We start from the raw sequence: 27,932 nt of genomic DNA on the forward strand, positions 1-27,932 counted from the left end.
GAACAGCTTAATTGGGTTAGTTGAGTTAAATAATCTATGCTTATGTTGAAAATAGTCAAATTTTAAATTAATTTACTCCTATTCTTTCTAAATCATTTTTATTTATTGAGCGAAAATGATGTTCACTTCCCTTTATTAGCATTTGTTAAACTTTCCTTCTGCTTCTTTGCATATTGTTTTCCTTATGGCTGCTTCTTCATCTTCTCAACCTAAAAGATACGACGTGTTCATTGCTGATGTCCGCGATGGTGTCCTCAGCCATCTCCATAAAGCATTGGTCGAGGAAGGAATCGATGCTTTTGTCGATGAAAACCTCGAAAGGGGAGAGGATGTCACAACTTCCCTCTTAAAAACGATCGAGCAATCTTACATTTCTCTAGTCATTTTCTCGAAAAAATATGCGTTTTCTCCTTGGTGTTTGGAAGAGCTCGTGAAAATTTTCCATTGCATGAAGACTACGGGACAGATAGTCATACCGGTTTTTTATAGAATAGATCCAACTCATGTTCAAGAGCTGACCGGGAGTTATGGTGGTGCAATTGCTAAGTATAAAAGGAAATGCAAGTACTCCTTGGATAAGGTGGAGAATTGGTGCGATGTTTTGAAAGAAATTGCAGTATTGTCAGGGTTGGTTTCGCAAGATGTTAAGTAAGTTGATATCTCCCTATTTTCTTTTGGTCGCTAATTAGAACATCATCTTGACCAGCATGCCTAGGTTATTTGCAAACACGACACGTTTATTAAACGGGGTAACACGTGCCACATTTTAACTTGTTTCATCAATAAAGTCATAATAAATCACATGTTTAACACGTTTATTGATTACCTATTAAACTTATTTAACACTATTTTTAATTAAGTGGGTATAATCAAATAACAAACCTTGAAACAACCATAAATCTTAATACAACAAACAATAATTAATAAATTAGACTTCCTATGGTTCATAATATTTATCACATTTGATTTTTTTTATTCTATAATATTTATCACTTTAGAATATTAAGGGAGTATTCATTGTGATTTTTTCAAAATTTACCCCTAATAATTTATTGAAAGAATATAATAACACAAATAAAAATAGTAATCATAAATGTCAACCATTTTCAAGATATGGTTAACTTAGGAAAAATATTTATGAATTAAGACCTGTTAATTATTTTTTAATTTCTTATGTGCAAGACAAATGTGACAAATATTATATGCCACAAGGAGTATGTCTTATAGGAGTACACTTGATCACATGTAATAATTTAATTAAGTTAACTAAATTATAATAAATGTTCAAACTTATCTTAGATGAGTTAGGCGCATTTAACATATTATTCAACCGTTACATAAACCGGTTGACCTATTTACGACTATAATCCGTAAAAGCTCAAACTTAACCTGCTTTACTTCGTGTTATGATGCGTCCCAGATTGTCAGCCCTAACTCCACACTGGAATCACAATACACAATATACTCTTATTAAGTATTTTTTTTAGTTTCAGAATTTCTTATTGAATGATCATTTTGTGTTTTACACATGACCAGGCATGACTCTATTCTTATTGAGGAAATTATTGAACATGTTATAAAGAATTTGGAAAGTTTGTATCCACTCGATTCTTGTAAGGATGATTTAGTTGGAATGGACTCACGGGTGAGCAAAGTTGAGTCATTATTATGTCTTGAGTCGGTAGATGTACGAGTTGTAGGAATTTGGGGAATGGGTGGTATTGGAAAGACCACAATTGCTAACGAAGTGTTTAATAAAATTCGTCATCAATTTCCGAATCAGTGCTTCATTGAAAGGGTCAGGGAAAAGTTAGAAAGTTACACACCTGATCGTTTACAGAGTGAAATTCTTTCAGAATTACTGGAAACAAAAAATTCAAATACAGCTGCTCCCATTTCACTATCACCTTTTATTAGAAAAAGGCTCTCGCGAAAAAAGGTTCTTCTTATTCTTGATGACGTGAATGATTTTGATCAAGTAGAACGTCTGATTGGACAAGTTAATTATGGTCCGTGGAGTAGAATTATCATGACAAGCAGAGACAAACAACTGTTGAAGAATTGTGGTGCAGAAATATATGAAGTTGAGAAATTATACGTGACGGAAAGTGTTTGGCTCTTTTGCTTGCATGCATTCCGGAAAAGTACTCCTGAAGAAGGATACGAAATACTTTCAGGAAGTGCTGTGGAGTATGCTCAAGGTCTTCCATTAGCTCTTAAGGTTTTGGGTTCCAATTTATATGGCAAAAGTAAGGAAGAGTGGGAAGATGAATTACAACAATTACAAGATACATCAGATGATAAAATTCAAAAAATACTAAGAATAAGCTATGATGGACTATCTCCGAAGGACAAAAAAAATTTCCTAGATATTGCTTTTTTTGTTAATTGGGAACTTGACAGGAATGTGGTTGCAAGTATGTTGGGCATTCCTGGCTCAAAAATTGGAATAAGTCGTCTCATTGACAAGTCTCTCATATATGTATCATTAAGTAATAAGTTGGGTATGCATGACTTGATACGACAAATGGGCAAGGATATTATTTGCAGCGAAAACCAACTTGGCAATTGTCGCAGGTTGTCGCATCCCAAGGATATATGTCACGCTGTCGAACAGCCTGAGGCAAGAAACTTAATAACTTCGCTTTTTTCCTTGTGCTTTTACTCTTGATTGAAAACATTATTTTCGTAATTCATACATCTGATGCTAATTTGCAGGGGACTGAAGCAATTAGAGGTATATCGCTAGACATGTCAAGAATAAAAGACGTGCAGTCTAGTCCTAAAGCATTTGAGAAAATGGAAAATCTTAGATATCTCATATTATATGATAAAGATGAAGAGGCCGGAGGAAGATATCCCATATTTTACGATACAGATGAAGAGGGAGGAAACAAAATACATCTTTCTGATCACCTTAAATCTTTGTCTGATGAACTAAGGTTTCTCCATTGGAAAGGATGCCCTTTGGAGTCTCTGCCGTTTAATTTTTGTGCAGAGAAACTTGTTAAACTTGATATGGTCGGGAGCAAACTTAAAGAACTATGGACAGGAGTTCAGGTAGGAAATTACTTTATATACATGCATGCATGCGCTAATTGTGAAGTTAATTACATGTAGTGTTAATTTTCAGGATCTTAAAAATTTGAAATCGATTGATCTCAAACATTCGAAGGATCTAGTTAGAATTCCAGACTTGTCTAAAGCCGTAAACCTTGAAGTTTTGAAGTTAGGGGGCTGCAGTAGTTTGGTTGAGATTCCCCCATCAATTAAATATTTGACCAAGCTTATTGATTTGGATTTGTCCAGATGTTCAAGTCTTTGCAGCTTACCAAGTTGTCTTCATTTGGAAAGTCTTAAGAGGCTTGATCTCAGCTTTTGCCCGAACATCAGGATGTTACCAAACATTGCGTGCTACGAATGTCATTCTGGATTAGAACGTGCTCCCGTATCATATCAACTTTCTTCATTGCGTTTAGTTGCTTGTTTTAAGCTAGAAAGTCTACCCGACGGTATTTGCAATCTAAAGTATCTCACTGATTTATCCATCGAATACTGTGAAAATCTGTATCGACTGCCTGAGAACTTTGGAAATTTAGAGTCTCTAATGATCCTTAGAGCAGATAAAAGTGGTCTAAAAGAGTTACCAGACAGCATTTGCCATCTCAAGTCTATTGAATGGCTACATTTCACTGCTTGTAAAAATCTAGTAAGATTGCCGTTGGGTCTGCTAAATTTAGAGTCTCTATGGGGCTTGAAAGTAAAAGATTGCACATCATTAAAAACATTATTCCAGTTGGTGAAGGAAGAACACTATCGTCTCCTGTTTGCATTTGAAAATTGTGTGAATTTGGAAGAGGAGGAGCGTAATAAAATGATGGATTACGTATTTGAAAGACCTTGGCTTAATCGTCCATATAAGGTACCTCTCTTTTTTAATTCATTGGAAATTTCTTGTTTAGTTAAATTTTAACTGTTTATGATGATCTTTGATGGTACAGTTCATGATCTCAAACCAGCAAAAGTTATGTATCCCCGGAAGTGAAGTAGAGAAGAGGATGAAGTACAAAAATAAGAATGGATGTTCAATGTCTTTCCAACAATTTGAGCGATTGTTGGACGTTCGAGGGTTATATTTTTGTGCTGTTTTTGACCCCAATTTGTTCCATCTTCCTCTTGATCCTTCTTTAATTCCAGTTCACGTAGTCGATATAGGATGTGATGTTGTTCTTACAGACGAACATAGACGCTCATCAACCAGACTAGTCTGTGAAAGCGCCTATGTCCCAAATTTTCGATCAAAACATGTTTTTCTTTGGCGTGACAAGTTTAAACTGCCAGATAACCCTCCTCTCGGTCAAATAGATTTCGTGTTCTTCATTTCAAAAACTGGTAATTCAGAACTACGATGTGATGATGCCATAATCGAGTGTGGGGTGCATCCAGTATTTTGTGATGAGTTAATGATCGATTGCTGTAAAACAGACTCATAATGGGTCGATTGTAGCCTATACGAAGCACAAATGAACCTTGTACTCCTCAAGTAACGGGTAAGCTATCCTGTTTTCTTTTCACTTTTATTTATTTATGTTTTTGTTGTCATGCGGTATTCTTATATTTTGCAAGAATAAAATGACCAATTTGAAACTCATTTCTTGAGTGTAATGTGAAAGTATTTTCTTGTTTTCAGAATGCAGAAAATGATAATTCGAGAAATATACAACAGACTATTCAGAACGACGAGCAATATCCTAGATGCAATCAACTCAACACGAAATCCATGCCATGGAATTCGCCATGATCTTGATTCTATGCAATTGATGTTGCAACTCATCATCTCAGGTTGATCGTCTATGGTCCGATTTGCTGCCCGCCTAGTGTTTATACTTTAGAGCCGGGATTGTGTGTATATATAACTTAATTTGATTTACTAGTTCTAGTTTTCTTCCTCCTTGTCTTTGTTGAGTTTTTGTTTTTGAAAATACTTCTGAAATTGCAAAATTTAAGATATATAATATATCCTTGTATAATATATAATTTTATCATTTTAATTTCAACATTATTTGTATTAACATTCGCATTTTCGTATAAAATAGTAGTTTCTTGCTACATAGTTGGCAGACAAGATTTTTATTTTCGCGCAGCATAATTTTCCGCTATACTAGTTGGCGAACCCCTTCAAACATAAGCTCAAGTGCAGTAGCAAATTGGAAAAACAGTATAAATTAGTTTCTATTCAAGTATAATATTTGTGATACAAATCATGGAAAAAGTTGTACATAACCAGTTAAGGTGGCAATTGCTAAAATTATAATTAGAGAAAGAATTACAGAAAGGCACAAAAGTAGCAAAAAAAAAAAACCAAATCATTCCTTTGAAAAACTTCAAGTAAGCTTGTACTAAATTTGTGTATGGAGTTGAATCGAGTTGGAGTTAAAGGATATAAACATTCTTTTTCCGTAATTCAGAGGGCTTATATGAACCTTTTGCCTTTTTTTTTGTGTTAAAATTGTTAAATGTCCATATATAAGACAATTGATTCAAAAAAAAAAAAAAAGTGGAACATTAGATGGTGAGTTTACTTTTCTTTTGGTTATTAATGCTTCTACTCATGTGGGTGATTTTAGCTTGTTTAAAACAGTCCATGGGGAAGTCTTGGAAATGGATTGAAAACCATATACATGACTGGAATGAATTGATCCGTATGTATGCTTAAATAGAAAAACTGAAAGATGCACACAATGTGTTCGATAGAATGAGTCTTAGAAGTTTTTTTTTTAAATGGAATATTATAATTTCAGATTATGCTTTCTACTACAATTGCAATGTGTTCATGTTTATGCTTTGCATTTTGATATGTCCTATGTATTGGTTCTATTCATTTATGGCCGCAAAATAGTGAAATCTACTGCAGATTGCTTATATTGGAGATATAAATATTGAGATGTTCTATTTAAAGAGGTTTATTTCGGTTAGTAATAATTTAACTTTAATTTTGGACAACAATCTTACTGCATAATCCAACATATACTTCTTTGAATTTCTTGGACCAATTTTTTTGAGAATGAAATTTACCAAATTTGTTGCCTTAAATTTCATATGTACAATCCTTTTGGTATCTTATGTTTAATTTGCAGTAACCAACATTTATCATCTCTGTTTTACTGTTTCATTCACTTACTACTTTAGTGCTTTCTCGGAAAGAAATAAACACATTAATGTTATCTTCAAATGTGTATCTCATCTTGCTTAGTTGGACTGCCATACCTTAATACTACCTCCGTCCCGTTTAAAAAGGGACAAATGATTTTTTCACATATATTAAAAAAACATTAATTATTATAGTGTTTTCTTATTTTACCCCTATTTATGATAGTGTTGTATTTTGTGTATAAACTTATAGTCATTAATTATGGAAAGAGAAAAGAGGGTAAAAAAAGAAAATTCATATAAATTGGCACAAAAAATATGATATAGCCTTCTTAAGTGGGACAAATAAAAATGGAATATGTCCCTTCTTAAATGGGACGGAGGGAGTATAATTTAGTTACAAAAAGGTTAGAAAAATTATTTTTTTATTCAATTGGTTGTTGTTTTTTTGGAAGGTGAAATTTTGGCTAGTAAACTATGACTAGTGGGCATTTAATAGCTATTAAAAATCCTCATTTCATTTGACTATACTAATTTGTAATAGGAATGATTATTTAATGATGTAATTGATGTTGAAGATCCTGCTAATAAGGTGATTTTGAAGAAAAAAAACATTAGATGAGCTATTAAATAATCTTTGCTTACGTTTAAAACAATTAATAATTATCTTTGTGGAAGACTAACTGTTAAATTATTGAGCATAAAATGATATTCCCTTCATTAGTATTTGTAGAGATTTCCTTCTTCACCTTGTACACTTAAGTTTCTATTTTCTTGTTTCTTTATGGCTTCTTCTTCTTCTCAACCTAAGAAATATGATGTGTTCATTAGTTTTAGAGGTGCTGATATCCGAGATGGTTTTCTCAGCCATCTCCATAAAGCGTTGGTTGACGAAGGAATCGATGCTTTTGTGGATGAAAACGTTGAAAGAGGAAAATATGTCTCAACTTCCCTTTGGGAAACGATCGAGCAATCTTATATTTCTCTAGTCATTTTTTCGGAAAATTATGCATTTTCGCCTTGGTGTTTGGAGGAGCTGGTGAAAATTCTCCATTGCATGAAGGCTATGGGACAAATACTCATACTGGTTTTTTATAGAATAGATCCAACTCATGTTCAAGAGCTGACCGAGAGTTATGGTGTTGCAATTGCTAAGCATAAAGATGAATTGAAAGACTCCTTGGACGAGGTGGAGAATTGGTGTCGAGTTTTGAAAGAAACATCAGGAATGTCAGGCTTGGTTTCTCAAGATGTTAAGTAAGTTAACATGTCCCTATTATCTTTCTTTACAAACTAAAATATAATCTTAATTAATCACTATGTGTGGATTGTGGAATCACAAAACTTAGTATACTCTTGAGTGTTTTTTAGTTTAATAATTTATTATTGATTAATCATTTTGTGTTTTACACATGACCAGGCATGACTCTATTCTTATTGAGGAAATTAATGAACATGTTATAAAGAATTTGGAAAGTTTGTATCCACTTGATTCTTGTAGGGACGATTTAGTAGGAATGGACTCACGGGTAAGCGAAGTTGAGTCATTATTATGTCTTGAGTCGATAGATGTGCGAGTTGTAGGAATTTGGGGAATGGGTGGTATTGGAAAGACCACAATTGCTAACGAAGTGTTTAATAAAATTCGTCATCAATTTCCAAATCAGTGCTTCATTGAAAGGGTCAGGGAAAAGTTAGAAAGTTACACACCTGATCGTTTACAGAGTGAAATTCTTTCGGAATTATTGGAAACAAAAAATTCAAATACAGCTGCTCCCATTTTGTTATCACCTTTTAATAGAAAACGACTTTCACGGAAAAAGGTTCTTCTTGTTCTTGATGATGTGAGTGATTTTGATCAAGTAGAACGGCTGATTGGACAAGTTAATTATGGTCCATGGAGTAGAATTATTATGACAAGCAGAGACAAACAACTGCTGAAGAATTGCGGTGCAGAAATATATGAAGCTGAAAAATTATACGGGACGGAAAGTCTTTGGCTCTTTTGCTTGCATGCTTTCAGGAAAAGTACTCCTGAAAAAGGATATGAAATACTTTCAAGAAGTGCTGTGGAATATGCTCAAGGCCTTCCATTAGCTCTTAAGGTTTTGGGTTCCAATTTATATGGCAAAAGTAAGGAAGAGTGGGAAGATGAACTGCAACAACTACAAAATTTATCGGATGATAGAATTCAAAACATACTCAAAATAAGCTATGATGGACTATCTTTGAAGGATAAAGAAAATTTCCTCGATATTGTTTTCCTTCTTAAATCGGATCTATATAGAAATATGGTTGAAAGTATGTTGGACTTACCGGGTTCAAAAATTGGAATTAGCCGTCTCATTGACAAATGTCTCATATATATATCAAAAAATAAGTTGTATATGCATGACTTGATACAACAAATGGGCAAGGATATTATTTGCAGCGAAAACCAACTCGGCAAGCGTCGAAGGTTGTCGCATCCTGAGGATATATGTCATGCAGTGAAACGGATTAAGGCAAGAAACTAATTAATAAGTGTGCCTTATTTTTTCTATTTTTACTCTTAACTGAAAATATTATTTTTACTAAATCATATATTTGATGCTAATTTTCAGGGGGTTGAAACAATTAGAGGTATATCACTAAACATGTCAAAAATTAAAGACGTGCAATTCAGTCCTAAAGCATTTGAGAAAATGGAAAATCTTAGATATCTCATATTCTATGATAAAAATGAAGAGGAAGAGGAAGAGGAAGAAAACAAAATACATTTTTCAGAGCGCCTTGAGTCTGTGTCCGATGAGCTAAGGTTTCTCCACTGGAGTGGATGCCCTTTGGAATCGCTGCCACTTAATTTCAGCGCAGAAAAACTTGTTAAACTTGACATGGTGGAGAGCAAACTTAAAGAACTATGGAAACGAGTTCAGGTAGGATGCTATTTTTATATAAACTAGTTTCGCATTACGTGTTACGCATGTGGCTCGTAACATAACTCGTTAATTTATATATTAATTAAGTTCATTATTATTATACTAATATATTTTATTTATAATTAATATTAAATTAGTTAGTGATGTCAATAACATTTATTTATAGTATAATATATTAATTAAATTTATTATAATTATACTAATACATTTCATGTATAATCAATAATCAATTAGTTAGATTTTTTTTAGATAATTGTAAAAGGGGATCGCTTATGGGGAGACGTGAATCCATGATCTAACAATTTGCTTGCCAGCGCTTTTTTTGTTCAATTACGAAATATATGAATGATTTGGATTAATAGTATTAATCATACTAATGTCGCTTTACATGTTTCACACGTAGCTCGTGTGTTACTCGTCAAATAATGATAAATATATTTATTACGGATTAGACTAATTATTTATATTTAATTAATAATTACTTTTATAATTATAAATTGTATTTAAATATAAATAATTAAATAATAATTAATATAGTAGTTAATTAAGAATTTTTTACCTTATTTATAAAGAATATAAATAAAATATATCAAATTATAATTAAAATAGTAATTTATTAGTAGTTTACTTTAATTGAAATTGTAGATAATTAAATAATAATTAAAATAGTAATAATTAAGTCCTTTTGAAATTAGAAATATGGCTATATATCTAACTTGTAGTTGGATTAGGAATGCCACGATGTGTATTATTCTTCCCATATAATAATAATAAATCGGCTATCTTTATAAGTAAAAAAAATATATCGATTGCTCTATTTTTTTTGTTTTTGTAAAATAGCAGTAAAATAACAATGTCACGTGTACGGATTAGGTTATTAATCAAGAATAAAATAGGTAGATTACTTATCTTATAATTCAGTAATAAGTAGGACTCTTATTATAATACCTAATTAGGATAATTAAAAAATAATTAAGCTACACCATGTCTTGTCTTGAACACGAAATAAAGTTTATTTTTTCTGAGCTTTTAAGATCGAAGTAGTGGGTGATTCGTGAAGTTTAATATGTAAAACCTAGTTTCCAATGTTTTGTAGGAGCTTTTTTTTCTCTATCTCATTGTTTTTTGTTCTCCATTTTTCTTTCTCTATGCATTTTGTTACAGTCTTATCTCATTATTTATGCATTTATTTATCTTATAATTCTGTTATAAGTAGGACTTTTATTATTATAAAACCTAATTAGGATTTTAATTAGAATATATCTTTAGTCATTAATTATATAAATAATTAATTAATGACCATAAAACTTTTATTTAGTAATAGATTAGTAAGGATTAATCGGTAAATTTGCCTGTCTCCCCATCCGTACTTTTATATATAGCATAGATTAATTAATTACACTAATAAGTAAAGTAGTAGCAAGTATACTATTATATTAATTAAATTCATTATATTTATACTAATATATTTTAAAATTATAATCGATATTAAATTAGTTAGAATTTTGTTGGATTATAAAACATCTTATGAGCTCGATTAAATTTGTTATATTAATTAATTTAGTATATAATTATATTATTGTAATTTATGTATAATTTATATATATTAATAGATTTTTTTGTTGGATTAGAAAATATCTTATGATCATTGGAATAAATGTTTTATAATTATATCATTGTGTTTTATTTATAATCAATAATAAATTAGTTATAGTTTTAAACTGAATTAGTTACTTACTAAATATTAAAATTATTGTTTAATCGTCTAATTCAATTTAGAAAGTTAAAATTTTAACTCAATTAGAAAAGAAGCTAGAGTTTTAATTGAATTAGAAAATATCTTAGGAGAGAACTAATATAATAAGTATTAAATATAAATTTTTAAAATATTATTGTTTAATCACCTAATCTATATACTTATATAATTGAGAGAACCAACGGAGGTCTCTCATTCATTCTCACCGAATGGAATTTTCTCATTAATTCTCACAAAATAAAAAATTCTCATGAGTTCCCATCTTTATTAAACTATATATAAATTTTCACTTATTTTAATTACTATTAATTTTATTAAATAATAATTTTATTTTACACAAATTTTGTTTTACTCAGTACTAATAGATTATTCTCATTAGTTCCCACTTTTCTTAATTACTTAATTTTATTTTATTTTATAAACACATCCTAATCCATCTAAACTACTTATTTCAACTTACCTCATGTAATCTTTTTATTCGGATAAATAGGTTGAAAATAATTTTTGCCTTCACTGATGAAAACTGTCTTTTTTATTCGGATGATGCCAACTATCTCTAACTTCTATTTCAAACAAAATTTGCTTCATAAACATATTTTATTAAACAATCAATTATTTCAATAGCTTATTATATCTATATTTAAATAATATTTTTAAATATTTATTTAGAACTCAATAAATATGTCATCCCCTACCTCAAGCATACATATATTAAAATTACTTTAACTAAATTTAAACAAGAAATAAATATCATTTACCAAATTTAAACTTCGAGATGTAAATTCTTTTGTTATTATTTCCTTATGACATTTTATAGCTAAAATATGCTTTTAGTATTATCGTATTGTTTTTATTTCAACTTTTAGTATTATTGTATTGTTTTTATTTCAATATAATTATCATTATTTATATTTTATTACTCTTTTTCTTATTAATATAGTTAATTAATATATTCATACTTTTTATGAAATAAAACTAAAAATTTTAGAAAGAAACCTCAACTTATCATATAATAGATAGGTTAAATCCTATGATAATTTTTGGTCAAAACAAATATTAATCTTTTAAAACGTTTCAAAACAAACTATGGATCTCTATTAGTCTTAAATAAGCAAAGAATAGACTAATCTGATATTTTTAATTTAAATTTTTACCATTTTTATTAAAAAAAATTATCAATACAATGTAGTAAATTATATTATTTTCATATAAGATAAATTTTAAAAATAAAACTACTTTTTTGTACGTTAACTTTATACGGTTATATCTCAATTTTATACTCCATCTATCTCAATATAGTTGTCCACTTTTATATTATCACATGGTTTAAAAAATATAATTAATATCATAAATTTTGCAATTTTTAATATTTTTCCTATATGCTCTTATTTAATATAGTCACAAAAGTCTCATGTAATTATAGATGACATTAAATACTAGATCATTAATGAGTTTTAAATAGGAATAATATAAAAAATTTATTTTAAAATTTACTTTTTTAAAAATATAGTTCTGTTAAAACTATAATTAGACAATTCTAAGGCCATGGGATAAGAGTTTTGGGACAAAAAATATTTAAGGCCATGAGATAAGAGTTTTGGGACAAAAAATATAAAAAAAATAGACAATTCTATTGAGACGGAAGAAGTAGTTAAATCAAATACACAAGTTTGAGGCATTTTATATTTAATGTATACCTAAAATAATAAGAGATTATTTGCATTTAAAATCCCAACCTTTTCCGTTTATAGTGATTTAAGTAGAAAGGTTAAATTTTGGCAAAAAATGTTCAACCCTTCTTTTTTTGGTATTTTACAGTTTAAAGTTACTTTCCGATGTCGTTTTAGTTATTAAACCCCATTAAAACGACATCATTTGATGAAAAAAATAAAATAAAAAATTTCACATTTCGATAAGTGTTTTTTGTATCCTGTTAGTATTTAATTTTCAGTTTTTTTGTTCTTCTAACAATTAAAAAAGAAAAGTAATACAAACTAGTCAAATTTAATAAATTGTCAACTTTAGCTCTGGTTATACCAAATTCTATGGTTTATTTTATTTTATTAAATTTTATATTTATATATTAATATTATAACCCATATATTTATATATTAAATTTTGATATAACATTTCTTCTAAAAACATTTACAGTCTTATTGATAAAAATAAAAAATTATAAAACATGTTTAAAATTGGTACTTAGTCCATATTATAAGAAATAAATATAAAATAATCAGAAAATAAAAAAATATTTTAATATAAAAACAATCAACATAAGAAATATATAAAATTAAAATAACATATTGATTTTTGTTAAAATTAATAAAATCATAATTTACTTAACTACTAATTTGATTCCGCGCAAATGCGCGGGCTTACGACTGGATAATTAATAGCACCAAAGGGCATTCTCATGAATTCCCAACTTACATAAAACACTTATTTAATAATTCTCGTTAGTATTCCAACTTAAATAAAAAAAACTTATGGTAAGCACTTTTATGAAATTTAAATTTTAAATAAAACACTTATTAATTTATTTAAAAAAATTATTGATAGGTTATTTTTATTAGTTTTTCAAATTGAATCAAGTATTTATTTATTGTTTCATAAATTTTAAAATATTATATTTTGCCATCATTTGTATGAATTTATTTTTAAAATATAATTATTAATTAGTATTATTTAATCACCTAATTTAATTTAAAATGTTAAAGTTTCAATTGAATCTGGAAAGAAGTAAGAGTTTTAATTGGATTAGGAAATACCGTATGAGTTGAATTAGGATAATTAAGTTGGTAGTTTTTTTTTTAATTTTAAATATTAAAAAATGATAAATGTGCTTGTCCTCCTTCCATACTTTTATATTTAGTATAGATGTATGCAAGTACTAATTGTGAAGTTAATTTGTGTCGTTTGATTCCAGGATCTTAAGAATTTGAAAGAGATTGATCTAAGCAATTCAAAGGATCTAGTCAGAATTCCAGATTTATCTAAAGCTGTAAACCTTGAAATTCTGATCTTAAAGGGCTGCAGTAGTTTGGTTGAGATTCTGTCGTCTATTAATTATTTGAGCAAGCTCACTCATTTGGATTTATCCGATTGTACAAGTCTTTGCAGCTTTCCAAGCTGCCTTCATCTGGAAAATCTTAAGCGTCTTGATCTCAGCTATTGCTCAGACATTAGTGTGTTACCAAACATTGAGTGCCATCAACTTTCTTCATTGTATTTGACGGGGTGTGCTAAGCTAGAGAGTCTTCCGGACAGCATTTGCAATCTAATATTTCTTAAAGAAATATGTATTGATGGCTGTGAAAATCTGCATCGACTGCCCGAGAACTTGGGGAATCTAGAGTCTCTAGTGACCCTTAGAGCAGATGGAAGTGGTATAAGAGATTTACCAGACAGCATTTGCCATCTCAAGTCTATTCAAACGCTAGATTTCTCTGATTGTAAAAATCTAGTAGGATTACCGGTGAATTTGCTAAATAATTTAGAGTCTCTAGAGAATTTGGATTTAAGAGGTTGCACATCATTGAAATCATTATCTCAGCCGGTGAAGAAACTCTACGATGTTTCCCAATTTAATTTTCAAAATTGCTTGAATCTGGAAGAGGAGGAGCGTAATAAACTGACGAACTGGCTATTTGAAAGACCTTGGGTATATTCTCTTTTCCTTTTACTTGATTTGGAATTTCTTGTTTAGACAGATTTTATGAAAAATTATTTGCATAACATTAACATCCATCATTTGGTTGAATTGTTTTGTTGTATGAGTGCAATGATTATTTTTATATATAGTCAATTTATACATGTCATTCATCTACTCATTGGATGAAGATAGAAAAGAATTCACTTTAGTTGTTAGCTGATAAAAAGAAATTTAATTTCTTTATTAATTATGTATTGATAAGTAGATAAAAAGTTAACTGAATATTAGTGTTAAGCAATTTTGTTCGATTAATGATATATTTTCATTAATTTTGTCACTCTTGAAACTGTCACAAGGAGTGGACAACGATGTTGCATTATCAAAACAATGATATTTTTAACTCTTTGTAATGATTTTTGATGGTGCAGTTTGGTTCACACAACCTTGAGTTATGTATTCCCGGAAGTGAAGTGGAGCAGAGGATGAAGTACAAAAATAAGAATGGATCTTCACTGTCTTTCCAATTTACACAATTTGAGCGATTGGGGGACCTTAGAGGGTTATATTTTTGTGCTGTTTTCAACCCCAGTTTGTTCAATTCTTCTCCTTTATCATTTTCAGTTGGATGTGAAATTCTTATAGACGGTACGCATGCGGTTATTAGACAAGGATATATGTCGTTGAATCGTCTGTATCTCCGATCAAAACACGTTTTTCTTTGGCGTGACATATTTAAACTTCCAGATAACCCTCCTCTCGGTCAAATAGACTTCGTATTCTTCATTTCTGACGCATTTAATTCAGAACTACGATACGATGGTGGAATAATCGAGTGTGGGGTGCATCCACTATTCTATGATGAGTTCATTCCTCCGTCATCTGGTAGTGATGATCGTTGGATCTTCTATATTTATCAAGATGAGTTAGTTAAGTGTGTTAGTTATGCTAGCTAGTTTTCCCGCTCATTTTATGCCATGTTGGCAATCCTTGTTTTCCTTTCTGTTTTAATCATCTGCCATGTTGGCAATTAGATTAGGATCACTGACATGGCACATGTCTTGTATATATACTGATTTGGATGATTAATAAAACAAGTAGACTTTTTACCCCAAATTTCTCATTCTTTAACATGGTATCAGAGCAATGCTCTCTGTATTTTTCTTGGCTGTAACTGCCAATTTTCTTTCACTTTCTCAGCTACTAAACAGCTCATATTCTTCTATTCTGTTCAATTCTCAGAAAACAAATTATATCACCTTATTCCTCTCATTACTGCGAATCAGACATTGTGATTTTTTCTTACTTCTCTGATCAGATTGCATCAAATATGTGATTCTTATTATTTTTCCTTTCTTGCTTGCCAAACAGATTTTATCTTGATCTTTTACAAACATGAATACTGGTTCTTATTCCTTGAGACCAGAAAAAATGGCTTCGAGTCCATTTTACCTTCATCCTAATGAAAACCCCTCACTGATTCTAGTGACAACACCATTGATTGGATCAAACTATCATTCTTGGGCTAGGTCAATGAAAATGGCTCTAAGATCTAAGAATAAGGAGAAATTCATTGATGGAACGATTAAGACTCCATTAAAAACAGAAGAAATATATGCTGCTTGGGATAGAAGCAATGTGATGGTACAGTCATGGATTTTTCAGACTTTATCACCAAATATACGAAAGAGTGTAATGTGGCTTGACAGAGCTATTGATGTATGGAATGATTTAGAGGAAAGATTTTCGCAAAGAGATGCAACCAGGATTGCAGAACTTCAAGAAGAAATTTTTGCTTTTAAGCAAGGAGATTTATCTGTGACTGATTACTTTACAAATCTCAAAGTTATGTGGGACGAGCTATCTAATCTGAGAGCCATTCCTAATTGTGTATGTGAGCCAGCTTGTTCTTGTACTGCAATCAAGCTTGCAAGGGATTTTCAGCATCATGATTATGTTCTTCGATTCATAAGAGGACTTAATGAATGCTACAATACTGTCAGATCACTGGTAATGATGTTCAAACCCTTACCAGAAATTAATAAAGTCTTTTCAATGGTGATACAAGAAGAAAGACAATTAGGGACTAAGATTCCTGAAGTAAAAGAGTCCAACCTCTTCTGTGCTAAATCAGTCAATGCTACTGAATCAGTTGAACATAGTCTTTATGATTCTCAAGGAACTCAAGTCTATGCTAATGCTGTTGGATACAATGGACCAAAGAGACCTTTCTTTTTTAATCAGAATTATCAAAAGAAGTGCACACACTGTGGTTATTCTGGACATACCATTGACATATGCTATAGAAAACATGGTTTCCCTCATGGTTATAAACCAAAAGGTAGAGGCATGCCACCAACTGGTTCTTATCCTGCAGGCAATAAGAACAATCATTTCAATTCCACTGGATCTTATTCTGGACAATATGCTGGATCTTCATCCAATGCAGCAAGCACCTCTATGACCTTTACTCCTGAGCAATACTCAAAATTGTTGAATCTTATTTAGCAAAACAATGAGTCTACTACTCATGTGAACACATTGTCCAGCAATTTTAAACCAGATGATAAGGCAGAAGGTATGATTTATTCTCTAAGTTCTTGTTCAAACTTACCTCATGAGAATACATGGATTATTGACACTGGTGCATCAGACCACGTTGCCTGTTCTTTAGATCTTTTTAGCACATATTATCCTATTACTGGAGTGTTTGTCAAATTACCAAATGGAGAAAGTGTTCCTGTCACTCATGTTGGGACTGTAATTCTTCATTCATTTCCTATTCTGGAAAATGTGCTATATGTGCCAAAGTTCTCATTCAATCTCATCTCTGCCAGTAAACTTACTGAACAGTCTAAACACATATATTTGATCCTACATTCTAATGACTGTTTCATTCAGGATATCAGGGAGTTGAAGATGATTGGCTCAGCTGATAAAAGAAATGGATTATATCATCTAAGGGTAACAAGCTGTTATGACCCTGAAATAACACCTGTTTGTAGTTCTGTCACAACTTCTACTGGTTTCAACAAAGAAGATCTATGGCATTATAGATTGGGGCACTTATCCAATGGAAGAATAAAGTTACTACAAGGCACAAATTCAGATATAAAGTTACCTATTCATAGTAATTGTGAGATATGTCACTATGCAAAACAAAAGAAACTTCCTTTTCCTGTAAGTGTTTCTGTCAATAATAAACCTTTTGATTTAGTTCATATGGATGTTTGGGGACCAACCAAAGTTTCATCATTATATGGTCACAAGTACTTTCTTACTGTGGTAGATGATTGCAGTCGTTATACTTGGTTGTTTCTGCTTAAATCTAAAGGAGAAACTAGAGGTTTAGTACAGCAGTTTTGCAGTTTGGTTGAGACACAGTTTCAATGCAAAATAAAGTGCATAAGAACATACAATGCTTTAGAGTTTTCAATGCCATCCTTTTATAATTCTAAGGGTATAATACATCAGACAAGCTGCATATACACACCTCAACAGAACAGTATAGTTGAGAGAAAGCATCAACATTTGTTGAATGTAGCTAGAGCTTTGAAGTTTCAAGCAACACTGCCTATAGATTTTTGGAGTGACTGTGTGTCTCATGATGCTTATCTAATCAACAGGATTCCATCACCTGTTCTTCAAAACAAAACACCTTTTGCAGTTTTATATAACACAGAACCCAATTACTCTAGTTTGAGAGTTTTTGGATGTCTATGCTATGCATCAACTATTAAAGAGTTAAGGACCAAGTTTGATTACAGAGCTCATAAGTGCATGTTCATTGGCATGTCTGCTACTTCCAAAGGCTATAAACTTTTTGATCTTCATTCAAAAAGGTTTTTTGTTTCAAGAGATGTCAAATTCTATGAATCAGTTTTCCCCTATGAAAATCCAGCCATAACAATCTGTGATTTTGTATTTCCAAGATCATATGATACCCAAAACCAAGATTCTTATCGTCCTATTTCTACCTCTGCTTCTCTTCCTATACCAGAACATTCAATTCCTGAAACCTTACTTATTCCATCAATTCCTGAATCTCTACCCATTCCATTACCAGCATCTCATCTCAGAAGATCATCTAGATTTGTCCAACCTCCTACTAAACTCAAAGACTACCTCTATACACCTATTTCTTCTTATGTTAATACAGCAGCAATTACAAGTCCCCACAATATTGACAAAGTCCTTTCTTATGCTTCTCTCTCTCATAAACACCAAGCCTTTACTGCACAAATTGATTAAATTACTGAACCTCACTCTTATAATGAGGTCATCAAACATTCTTGTTGGAAGGATTCTATGCATCAAGAAATTCAAGCCTTGGAAGCAAATCAAACTTGGGATCTTGTCTCTCTACCTACTGGTAAACACCCCATTGGTTGCAAATGGGTTTATAAGGTTAAATGTCATGCTGATGGAACTCTTGAAAGGTGTAAAGCAAGACTAGTTGCAAAGGGTTACAATCAGCAATGTGGACTGGATTATATAGACACCTTCTCTCCTGTTGCAAAAATGAGTACAGTAAGAGCACTGTTGGCCATTTCTGCAGCTAAAAATTGGTTTTTACACCAATTAGATATCAACAATGCCTTCCTCCATGGAGAACTTCATGAAGATGTTTACATGGTTCCTCCACCAGGTTTTCAAACTTCTCATCCTGCTCAAGTTTGTAAACTGAAGAAGTCCTTATATGGACTGAAACAGGCCAGTAGAATGTGGAATGCAAAATTGACCTCTTCACTGTTAGCTCATGGATTCATTCAAGCTACTGCAGATTCTTCACTGTTTACAAAAACTGATAATGGCAATTCAAAGGATCTAGTCAGAATTCCAGATTTATCTAAAGCTGTAAACCTTGAAATTCTGATCTTAAAGGGCTGCAGTAGTTTGGTTGAGATTCCGTCGTCTATTAATTATTTGAGCAAGCTCACTCATTTGGATTTATCCGATTGTACAAGTCTTTGCAGCTTTCCAAGCTGCCTTCATCTGGAAAATCTTAAGCATCTTGATCTCAGCTATTGCTCAGACATTAGTGTGTTACCAAACATTGAGTGCTTTCGACTTATTTTATTGTATTTGAATGGGTGTCGTAAGCTAGAGAATCTTCCGGACAGCCTTTGCAATCTAAAATTTCTTACAGGAATATTTATTGCTCGCTGTGATAATCTGCATCGACTACCCGAGAACTTGGGGAATTTAGAGTCTCTAAAGACCCTTAGAGCATATGGAAGTAGTATAAGAGATTTACCAGACAGCATTTGCCATCTCAAGTCTATTCGAGAGCTAGATTTCAGTACATGTAAAAATCTAGTAGGATTACCGGTGAATTTGCTAAATAATTTAGAGTCTCTAAAGAATTTGGATTTAAGAGGTTGCACATCATTGAAATCATTATCTCAGCCGGTGAAGAAATTCTACAATGTTTCCCGATTTAATTTTAGAAATTGCTTGAATCTGGAAGAGGAGGAGCGTAATAAACTGACGAACTGGATATTTGAAAGACCTTGGGTATATTCTCTTTTCCTTTTACTTGATTTGGAATTTCTTGTTTAGACAGATTTTATGAAAAATTATTTGCATAACATTAACATCCATCATTTGGTTGAATTGTTTTGTTGTAACTTGTATGAGTGCAATGATTATTTTATATATATAATAAATTTATACATGTCATTCATCTAATACTCCCTCATCGGATAAAGATAGAAAAAAATTCCCTTTAGTTGTTAGCTGATAAAAACACAAGGAGTGATAACGATGCTGCATTATTAAATTACTCTTTGTTTCAATTGAAACAATGATATTTTTAACTCTTTGTAATGATTTTTGATGGTGCAGTTTAGTTTTAAGAAGCTTGATTTACATATTCCCGGAAGTGAAGTGGAGCAGAGGATGAAGTACAAAAATAAGAGCGGATCTTCAATATCTTTCCAATTTACACAGTTTGAGCGATTGTTGGACGTTAGAGGGTTATATCTTTGTGCTGTTTTGGACCCCACTCTGTTCAATTTTTCTCCTTCTCCAGTTTTAGTTGGATGTGAAATTCTTATAGATGGACATACGCATAAGGTTATTACACAAAGCTATGCATTGATGAATCCTCTGAATCTCCAATCAAAACATGTGTTTCTTTGGAGTGACATGTTTAAACTGCCAGATGATCCTCCTCTCGGTCAAATACACTTCGTATTCTTCGTTTCATCATGGCAACGTGAGCCAGAAGTACGATATGATGATGGAATAATCGAGTGTGGGGTGCATCCAGTATTTTATAATGATGATGATGATTGATTGACCGATTTATTGTTGAGTTATCCGAAGATTATTACTTGATAAATATTTAAAGTTGTTGATGTCTATTCTCTATTTTGTGATGAGATTGATGATATATGTAACATTTTGATGCAATTTTAGAATGTAAACCTCTGAATGTGTAGTTTATTCAACAAAAACTTATACAATCTGGCCTTCAATTTAATGTTAAGCTCATTTCTTGAATCAACTGTGAAATTATTTTCCTGTTTACAGAATGCAGAAAACGATAATTCGAGAAAATTACAGCTGATTATTCAGACGAGGAGCAACAGCCGAGATGTCATTTGTATCAACTGGCAACGGTTAAAATTGGCTATAATTGATACAATTGAAAGGTTTGGATTAAAATTTTACTAAATATTTGGATATGTTTGGTCAATTATAGCCTTCTTAGAGCTGAGATTAAGCGTTTATATCTTTAATTAGCAACTCACGACTAGTTCTAGTTTTCTAGCTCGTTGTTCCTCGCCTTTATCGAGTTTCAATTTTTCAAAACACTAATGAAATGCCATATTTTCGACCTTGAGATCCCTTATGACATTTTCTTCCAAAAGTCCCCTGCGTATTCAGACATGGTTACATATATTCATACATCGCGACAAGAGTGACCAAACTTAACATAAATGTAGTCACCGTCTTCGTAAAATATATTATTTTACAATCGTTTTCTCATATCAACATTTTTCATTTCCGTACAATTTAAGTTATTGCTATAAAATTTCTATTGAGCAATTTATTATATAGTACAAATCATGGGAAAAGTTGTACATAGCCAGTTAAAATAGCAATTGCTAAAATTAAAATTGGAGGAAGAATTACAAAAGCTCCAATTGTAGCAAAGAAAACTGAATCATTTCTTTGAGAAACTTCATTTAAATAAGCTTGTCTTTTTATATTTCTCTTCTGTGAAATTGTTAGAAACTTTGGACTAAATTTCTTTAAGTTTTTACCCAATGGTATGCTAAATTCTTCTTCATCTTCATCTCTTTCTCCTACCAATTTTGCAAGTTGCTGCCTTATTGTTCTTTTGCTTGAATTATCATCACTTTCATACCCTGATCACCAAATTTCAACAAATTAAAATTTTATATTTTAAAGCGTTAATTACTAAAAAATGTGCGATCGGTAACGATTTTACAATTTTTGCAATGTAACCGCTAAATATTGCGTGCACATGGTCTTCTCTGATTGACCACATCGATTTTAGATGACCGTATTGCTTGAAATTGTAAAAAATTAAAAGGTCATGCATGACATTGTCAAAAATTGAAAGATCATGCGTAAATTACAAAAAAAAATAAAAGATCATGTATGAAATTGTAAAAAATTAAAGGTCGCGCTTGAAATTCTAAAAATTGAAAGGCCATTAATACAATTGCAAAAAATTGAAGTCATGCATGACATTGTAATTAAAAAAATTAAAAAATATGATTAAATTGCAAATTCCACTAAATATCAAGTATTATTTAATAACTAACTCTATTTTAGTTCAAACTTAAATTTTTTCAATAGTTTTTGCCAAAGCAGCTATTAAAAGGCGGATTCGAACCCAAAATTTTCCATATTTCGAGCTTAATGATAAATAAAATTATATAGAAAATGAACTTATTAACATACCAATTGTATCACCAGATGATGAAGTGTTGGATGTGAGTTGATCCAAGAGGTCTAATTGTGTCCTTGTAGAGGATAATGACCCTGAAAAAGTTTTAACAGAACTATAAGATCAAACTTACGTCGCATGAAAACAAAAACGTTAAAATAGAAAAATAAAAATAAAAACACCAAAATAATACTTTTCGGAACTTGAAAAGCGTTTTCGAAGACGGAAAAAAAAGCCGGATTGTAGAACTCGAATAGATGACTTACACATACATACAATTGGATGATAATAAACTTACCAGAAAAAGATTCAGATTCTTCTGACTTGGCAAATATTTTTGTATAAGTGTGATTGAACATGTGGTACTTTGGTGTATTTTTCAGTTTTAAGAAGTGATAATTGTTAGAAGAAGAAGAAATTTGGCAAGGAGAAGCAGAATTAATATTTAAGGCCATGGAATATATTTTCCAGTTTTAATAAATTGTACAACTTTTGAAGGTTCCATTTCCATGGTTTTTTTGATGTTGTGAGGCTATTATAAATCAGTTCTTATTCACACCTTAAAGTTTTTTGTTAAAATATATTGAGTGGCCAGAAATTTTTCTCCTTCAAAAATGCCAAATATCATTTCATATGGACCCATGTCAGATTTAGAGTAGAAGAAAAAAACTGAAAAGCCTAGTAGCACATAGTGTAAAAAAACAGAATCAACCCGGGTAACCAAACCCAGCCAACAGATTTAGTTCGGTTCGGTTTAACATGATAAACAAATTTCAATTTTTCAATTAGGTTTGGTTTTGAACATATTAAAGGGCTAATTATAAGAAATTTAAATTTTAGCGTGTTTTACAATTGTAGCACGAATTTTCAATTTTAACAATTGGATACGAACTATTAATTTTTTACAATAAGAAACATCAAACAATTTTAGTTACAAATATATCAATATGAATGCGGGAATAAAGTCCATAAAAATTAGCGTGCTTTGCAATTGCAACGCGAATTTTCAATTTTAACAATTGAAACTACGAACTATTAATCTTTTTACAATACAAAACATCAAACAATTTTAGCTAAAAAATATCAATATGAATGCGGGAATAACGTCCATAAAAATTTCCATGTTCTGAATAGCAAAACATAAGACAATAGTTCGTATTTTAAACTGGCAAAGTTGTGATTTACTTTGCAATTAATCTTTAAATATCAGTTAAACCGAACCAAAATAATCAAATCAAACCGATTACAAATTATTTAATACATTATTATAAATTCAATTTGGTTAAAATCTTAAAAAAATCAGTTATGTTAGGTTTGGTTCAATCGGAACGGAATGCACCCCTCCTAGCTTTTCGGCCAGTACTCATACACAGAAAAATTCATAAGAATGAAGACATGAAGAAAATTTGTTGATTTGCTGGAAAATTTACAGGAAAAAAAGATTATGATCCATTCTGATATGCTCATTCTCAAATCAATGCAAAAGAAAGCATATAGAGAACAGTTTCAGAAACTACATAGCAACTGAAGAAACTAAAAAGCTACTGACTAGCAACAAATAAACAAGCTACTGACTAGCAACAAATAAACAAGCTACTGACTAGCTGAGTAGAGTAGTCACCCTAAAGAAATTCAGATTACAAAACAAATCAAAACCTAAGTCAGCCAAACTATGAAGTGGCAAGAATTTATCTGTATCATTCCGTCACGGAGAGGTGACTTGCTTCCGGATTCTGCTCGACCGTCTCACCGGAGTAAGCCCGTTTTCTTCTCCATTTCCCTTCACAAACACATAACAAGAATATCAGTATTAGACTAAACCACGGAAAACTTATTGAGTTCTACATTTCAGCATTTCGTTTTTGAAAAACGCTTTTCAAACTATTGTTTTTTCTGTCTTAGCGTTATGTTTACGTGCAACATCGATCAGTACTGAATTAATCTTAAAATGAAAGTAACACAATGGAATATCAGCAGTAGACCACAAGTACTTTGCTGTGTTGCACGGAAAAACTTATCGAGTTTTGCATTTCTACACTTTTTGGAATATAAGTGCTTTGCTATGTTGCACGGGAAACCTTATCATATTCTTCATTTCGACACTTTATTTTCATTTTCGGAAACAATATCAAACCTCCAAACTTAATATTTGTTATTCTGTTTTAGTGTGCCGTTTCCGTGCAACATAGGTACCGGGTGATTCTTGAAATGGAAGTAAGTACACAGAGGATGAAATTAGGTAGTACTTACATGATTGTTAGTTATCTTCTCATAAGTTGTGAAGCTGCCATAAGAAGGCGAATCCATGGAGCAATCTGATGTGGCCATCGATTCTCTTCGAGTACTTCGCTTAGTCTTCCGTTCTTGGCTTTGTGCTTCACTTGCTGCCATGCCTTTTTGTTCATGCTTGCTGTAATAGGCTGAGCTGCTGTACTTGAAGCTGCTCATTTCTGATGGGCATGTGACAGCAATTGTCTCAACCTCTGTCTGCAAGTTTCTAGAAGGAAGTGGCAATTTGTTAACCCCTGTGCTTCCCGATTTTTGAGTAGATGATGTTCGATTCTTGATATGAACGAAAGCAACAGCTGCAAGTGCACTCAACACAATAAAGGAAATCGCCATAACGAAAGCAACAGCTGTAAGTGACAGTGGCTCCTCAATCTGAGAATTCTCAACAGCAACAGAATTTGATTCCACATCAGCTCCCGCTAGAAAATGCTCGGAATCAGAAACATCCGGCAGACTTTCAACCATTTCCGGGACTACTTGAGATGCTGGATCCTCAGTCTGAGAATTCTGAGCGGCAACAGAATTCGAATCCACGTCAGTTCCAGATAGAAAATGCACGGTATTAGGAACGTCCTGCGGAATTTCAACCATTTCTGGGGTTACTTGAGATGCTAAATTATCAGATTCAGTCACAATAACTTCATCAGATTCTAACACTTGATATTGAACAAAGTCAAGTGCTGAAATCACTTCGTCATCTAACTCTCCGTGCTCGCCGTCATCTCCTTCTACAACTTCTTGAAAATTCTCGGCAGCTTCAATGGGAACTTCTGCAACTTCTTCAATGGCTGCAACTACTTCAATGACTGCAACTTCATCCTCTTTTTCTAATATTTTGACATCTGCAGTTTCTTGAATGTTCACATCAGAGTCAAACTTAAAAGTACTATGAGCAACCAGAAGTACATTATTATCAAGCAAGCCGTCCTCGATCAATATAGACAAATTGGCAAACTGCAATGGACTTGATTTACGCTGTTCCATGAAGCTGGTGGTAATTAGGTTCTGAAGATAAAATAAAGAATCATATAACCATTGCCTTAACTTCTGAGTTAAACTTTCCAAATTGTTCCTGGTGAACTCTGAGATTTCAGGTGGAACATACAAATTAGAAGAAAAACTCAGATTATTCAGCACCGAAGGTTCCATAACCGGTGAATTAGTCACCGAAGCCCATAAACAAGCTACACCAAGAACAAAAAGCAAAGCTGTCAGCTTTGTTCTTGTGAACAAACTTGGCTTGAACGATCTTTTTGCAGTAACAGCCGTCGAATCTGATCTGCACACAAATATCTCTTCTTCGAGATCATCTTCCTTAGCCTCTATGTCGCTTGAAGAGCTATCAGATTCTTTCTGTGAGTCAACAGACTGTGTTTCTTCTTCAGTAACTTCAGCATCCGATGAACTTTCAGAAGCAAAAATCTCATCGAGCTGCTTGCCATCTCTTTCCTTGTTAAGATAAAGCTCGATCCGTGGATTCGGCTTGTAATAAAGATACTGCGGTCTCGGTGAAAGGTAATTAGTCTTCGGATCATACGGAGGCATAGATGGATCGGCATCCAAATCAGGAATCGGCAAAGAACAAGAAGTCCTTGGACTAATATTAAAACTCGGATCAAGATTAACACAATCTGATCCCATAGTAACAACACTCTCCGAAAGTGAATCCGAATCATCTTTGGAGCTTGAATCAACATCATCATCGTCACTTTTTAAGTCCTCCAAATAAGTGACAGTTGGATCAAATTTGACCTCTTTCTTCTGATTCAAACCCTTCTCAGGTTTTATTCCCAAATCTTCATTCAAAGGGCTTTTTCCATCAGAAAACGACATAGAAGAGCGTATTATCGGTTCATTCCTGTCCATCAGAATCTTCTTTCTGGGAGAAGGATTGATTTTTGAAGCTGCAGAGATTGTTGGTGACATGAAATGCTTCGCACCTTTTAAAGCAGCCGGTGATCTAACTTTTTCCTGTTTCGTTTTCTGATCTTTTCCATTTTCCTTATCCTCGGAGAATTCTCTTCCAACAGAATTTCTCAGCGAAAAATCTGCCAATCAAAAGAAGACTACTTTAAACATTGTTTCAAAAGTAATAAATTATAATCCTAATAAACATTTTCCAAAGAACATAAACCAAATTGGAAAACAAAATCAATCAACAAAGAGCAGAAAAAACAAATAACCAGAATCAATACAATCAATTCATCAGCATAAATACAACAGAAAAAACCACAAGAAAAATAGCACAAAATTGCTGCTTTAACAATTTGTTAAGTTCAAATTTATAATGATCATAACAACTTATTTAAACCTTAACTAATTCCTAATAATGACACATCGCACCATTTATGTATAAAATCTCAACATCACTAAAAAACACAGCTAAAATCCAAGAACTTTGCACTGATCATAAGATCAAAGAGCAAAATAACAAAACAAAAAACAGATTCATACAAGGAAAAACAAACCTGCATTCAGTAATTCCAAACAATAACACATTACACCATTTATGTATAAATTCTCACCACCACAAAAAAAAAAAAAAAACTAAAAAGGCCAAGAATTTGAAACTTCACATGAAATTAATAAACAAAAAAACAGATTTATTCAAGAAAAAACCAAACCTGAAGGACTATTAGCAGGAGTATTAGGGTTAAACCCAGATCTTGGATTAGCAATAATTGAAGGTTTAGCAAATGGGTTGCCATTAGAACTCCTTCTCATTGGATTTACAACCTCTGAGTTTCTAGGGTTTGAGGGTTTGCTTGCAGGTGAAGCCATGGAAATAATTTTGTTTCTTGTTGGGACTGATTGGCAACTGGGTAGTGATAATTTGCTGTGTAAATGGCAGAAAAATAGTAAAGATCGAGTCTTTGAATGGTTTAGATTAGTGGGTAGTGATCAGTTCTTGAGAATCTTGAAGGGTTTGATAGAGAGAGAAGTGAGGGAGAGTGAGTGGTAACGGCTAGTTTTGGAAATAAATGGGGGGATTTTAAATTTAGATTTGAGAGTTTTTATGACCGTTGAAGAGGAAGTGATTTGAAAAGTGAAAAGGTGGGAGTCGTTAGATATTGTGTGAGTTTAGTAGCCGTTAACAGAATGGTTAATTATTTTATTCGGATTTTTTATCTATATTTGTCTTGATTTTTGTTACCTAAATAGCGGATTGGGAATATAATTATGTTTATTAATACTAATTTTTTAATTTATTTTTAAAAAAGAAAAAGTAAACATGGAAAAAAT

The 27,932-nt window shown here is 31.9% G+C and overlaps 4 protein-coding genes across 5 annotated transcripts; 2 read left to right on the forward strand and 2 right to left on the reverse strand.

Moving 5' to 3' along the window:
- The first annotated feature begins 184 nt into the window (after positions 1–184).
- LOC130014919 (disease resistance protein RPV1-like) lies at positions 185–4,972 on the forward strand. Its single transcript, XM_056103980.1, has 6 exons — positions 185–648; positions 1,537–2,623; positions 2,698–3,060; positions 3,134–3,922; positions 4,002–4,550; positions 4,691–4,972. Exons 1-5 carry the CDS (start codon positions 185–187, stop codon positions 4,491–4,493), a joined length of 3,195 nt encoding a protein of 1,064 aa, XP_055959955.1. The 3' UTR covers positions 4,494–4,550; positions 4,691–4,972.
- A 568-nt stretch (positions 4,973–5,540) lies between these two features.
- On the forward strand, positions 5,541–15,589 carry LOC130014740 (disease resistance protein RPV1-like). Its single transcript, XM_056103897.1, has 5 exons — positions 5,541–7,407; positions 7,571–8,654; positions 8,754–9,065; positions 13,751–14,485; positions 14,905–15,589. The coding sequence occupies exons 1-5, from the start codon at positions 6,935–6,937 to the stop codon at positions 15,427–15,429; spliced, it is 3,129 nt and encodes a 1,042-aa protein (XP_055959872.1). The 5' UTR covers positions 5,541–6,934; the 3' UTR covers positions 15,430–15,589.
- Positions 15,590–21,411: 5,822 nt separating this feature from the next.
- On the reverse strand, positions 21,412–22,937 carry LOC126660944 (uncharacterized). 2 transcript variants are annotated; one of them, XM_050354669.2, is made up of 3 exons: positions 22,699–22,937; positions 22,427–22,495; positions 21,412–21,852 (listed from the first exon to the last, which is right to left on the reverse strand). In XM_050354669.2, exons 1-3 carry the CDS (start codon positions 22,853–22,855, stop codon positions 21,548–21,550), a joined length of 531 nt encoding a protein of 176 aa, XP_050210626.1. In that variant the 5' UTR covers positions 22,856–22,937; the 3' UTR covers positions 21,412–21,547. The 2 variants fall into 2 exon arrangements, with proteins under 2 accessions (XP_050210626.1, XP_050210625.1); XM_050354668.2 differs by having other exon boundaries at positions 22,415–22,495; positions 22,699–22,931.
- Positions 22,938–23,792: 855 nt separating this feature from the next.
- On the reverse strand, positions 23,793–27,730 carry LOC126661145 (uncharacterized). Its single transcript, XM_050354944.2, has 3 exons — positions 27,314–27,730; positions 24,651–26,737; positions 23,793–24,180 (listed from the first exon to the last, which is right to left on the reverse strand). The coding sequence occupies exons 1-3, from the start codon at positions 27,468–27,470 to the stop codon at positions 24,106–24,108; spliced, it is 2,319 nt and encodes a 772-aa protein (XP_050210901.1). The 5' UTR covers positions 27,471–27,730; the 3' UTR covers positions 23,793–24,105.
- Positions 27,731–27,932: the final 202 nt, after the last annotated feature.

The sequence above is a fragment of the Mercurialis annua genome, linkage group LG8 (genome assembly GCF_937616625.2).
Source record: "Mercurialis annua linkage group LG8, ddMerAnnu1.2, whole genome shotgun sequence".
NCBI classification, from domain to species: domain Eukaryota; kingdom Viridiplantae; phylum Streptophyta; class Magnoliopsida; order Malpighiales; family Euphorbiaceae; genus Mercurialis; species Mercurialis annua.

What these genes read in the sequence shown, in the direction of transcription:
- LOC126660944 (XM_050354668.2), bottom strand. Translation starts at nt 22,855, where the DNA reads ATGGCCTTAAATATTAATTCTGCTTCTCCTTGCCAAATTTCTTCTTCT. An exon ending in AGAATCTGAATCTTTTTCTG is followed by an intron (nt 22,496 to 22,698) that starts GTAAGTTTATTA and finishes AAACTTTTTCAG; the next exon opens with GGTCATTATCCTCTACAAGG. An exon ending in ATCATCTGGTGATACAATTG is followed by an intron (nt 21,853 to 22,414) that starts GTATGTTAATAA and finishes TTTGGTGATCAG; the next exon opens with GGTATGAAAGTGATGATAAT.
- LOC130014740 (XM_056103897.1), top strand. Translation starts at nt 6,935, where the DNA reads ATGGCTTCTTCTTCTTCTCAACCTAAGAAATATGATGTGTTCATTAGT. An exon ending in ATGCAGTGAAACGGATTAAG is followed by an intron (nt 8,655 to 8,753) that starts GCAAGAAACTAA and finishes GCTAATTTTCAG; the next exon opens with GGGGTTGAAACAATTAGAGG. An exon ending in AACTATGGAAACGAGTTCAG is followed by an intron (nt 9,066 to 13,750) that starts GTAGGATGCTAT and finishes GTTTGATTCCAG; the next exon opens with GATCTTAAGAATTTGAAAGA.
- LOC126661145 (XM_050354944.2), bottom strand. Translation starts at nt 27,470, where the DNA reads ATGGCTTCACCTGCAAGCAAACCCTCAAACCCTAGAAACTCAGAGGTT. An exon ending in TCCTGCTAATAGTCCTTCAG is followed by an intron (nt 26,738 to 27,313) that starts GTTTGGTTTTTT and finishes TTTGATTGGCAG; the next exon opens with ATTTTTCGCTGAGAAATTCT. An exon ending in AGAAGATAACTAACAATCAT is followed by an intron (nt 24,181 to 24,650) that starts GTAAGTACTACC and finishes GTGTTTGTGAAG; the next exon opens with GGAAATGGAGAAGAAAACGG.
- LOC130014919 (XM_056103980.1), top strand. Translation starts at nt 185, where the DNA reads ATGGCTGCTTCTTCATCTTCTCAACCTAAAAGATACGACGTGTTCATT. An exon ending in TTGGTTTCGCAAGATGTTAA is followed by an intron (nt 649 to 1,536) that starts GTAAGTTGATAT and finishes ACACATGACCAG; the next exon opens with GCATGACTCTATTCTTATTG. An exon ending in AACTATGGACAGGAGTTCAG is followed by an intron (nt 3,061 to 3,133) that starts GTAGGAAATTAC and finishes GTTAATTTTCAG; the next exon opens with GATCTTAAAAATTTGAAATC.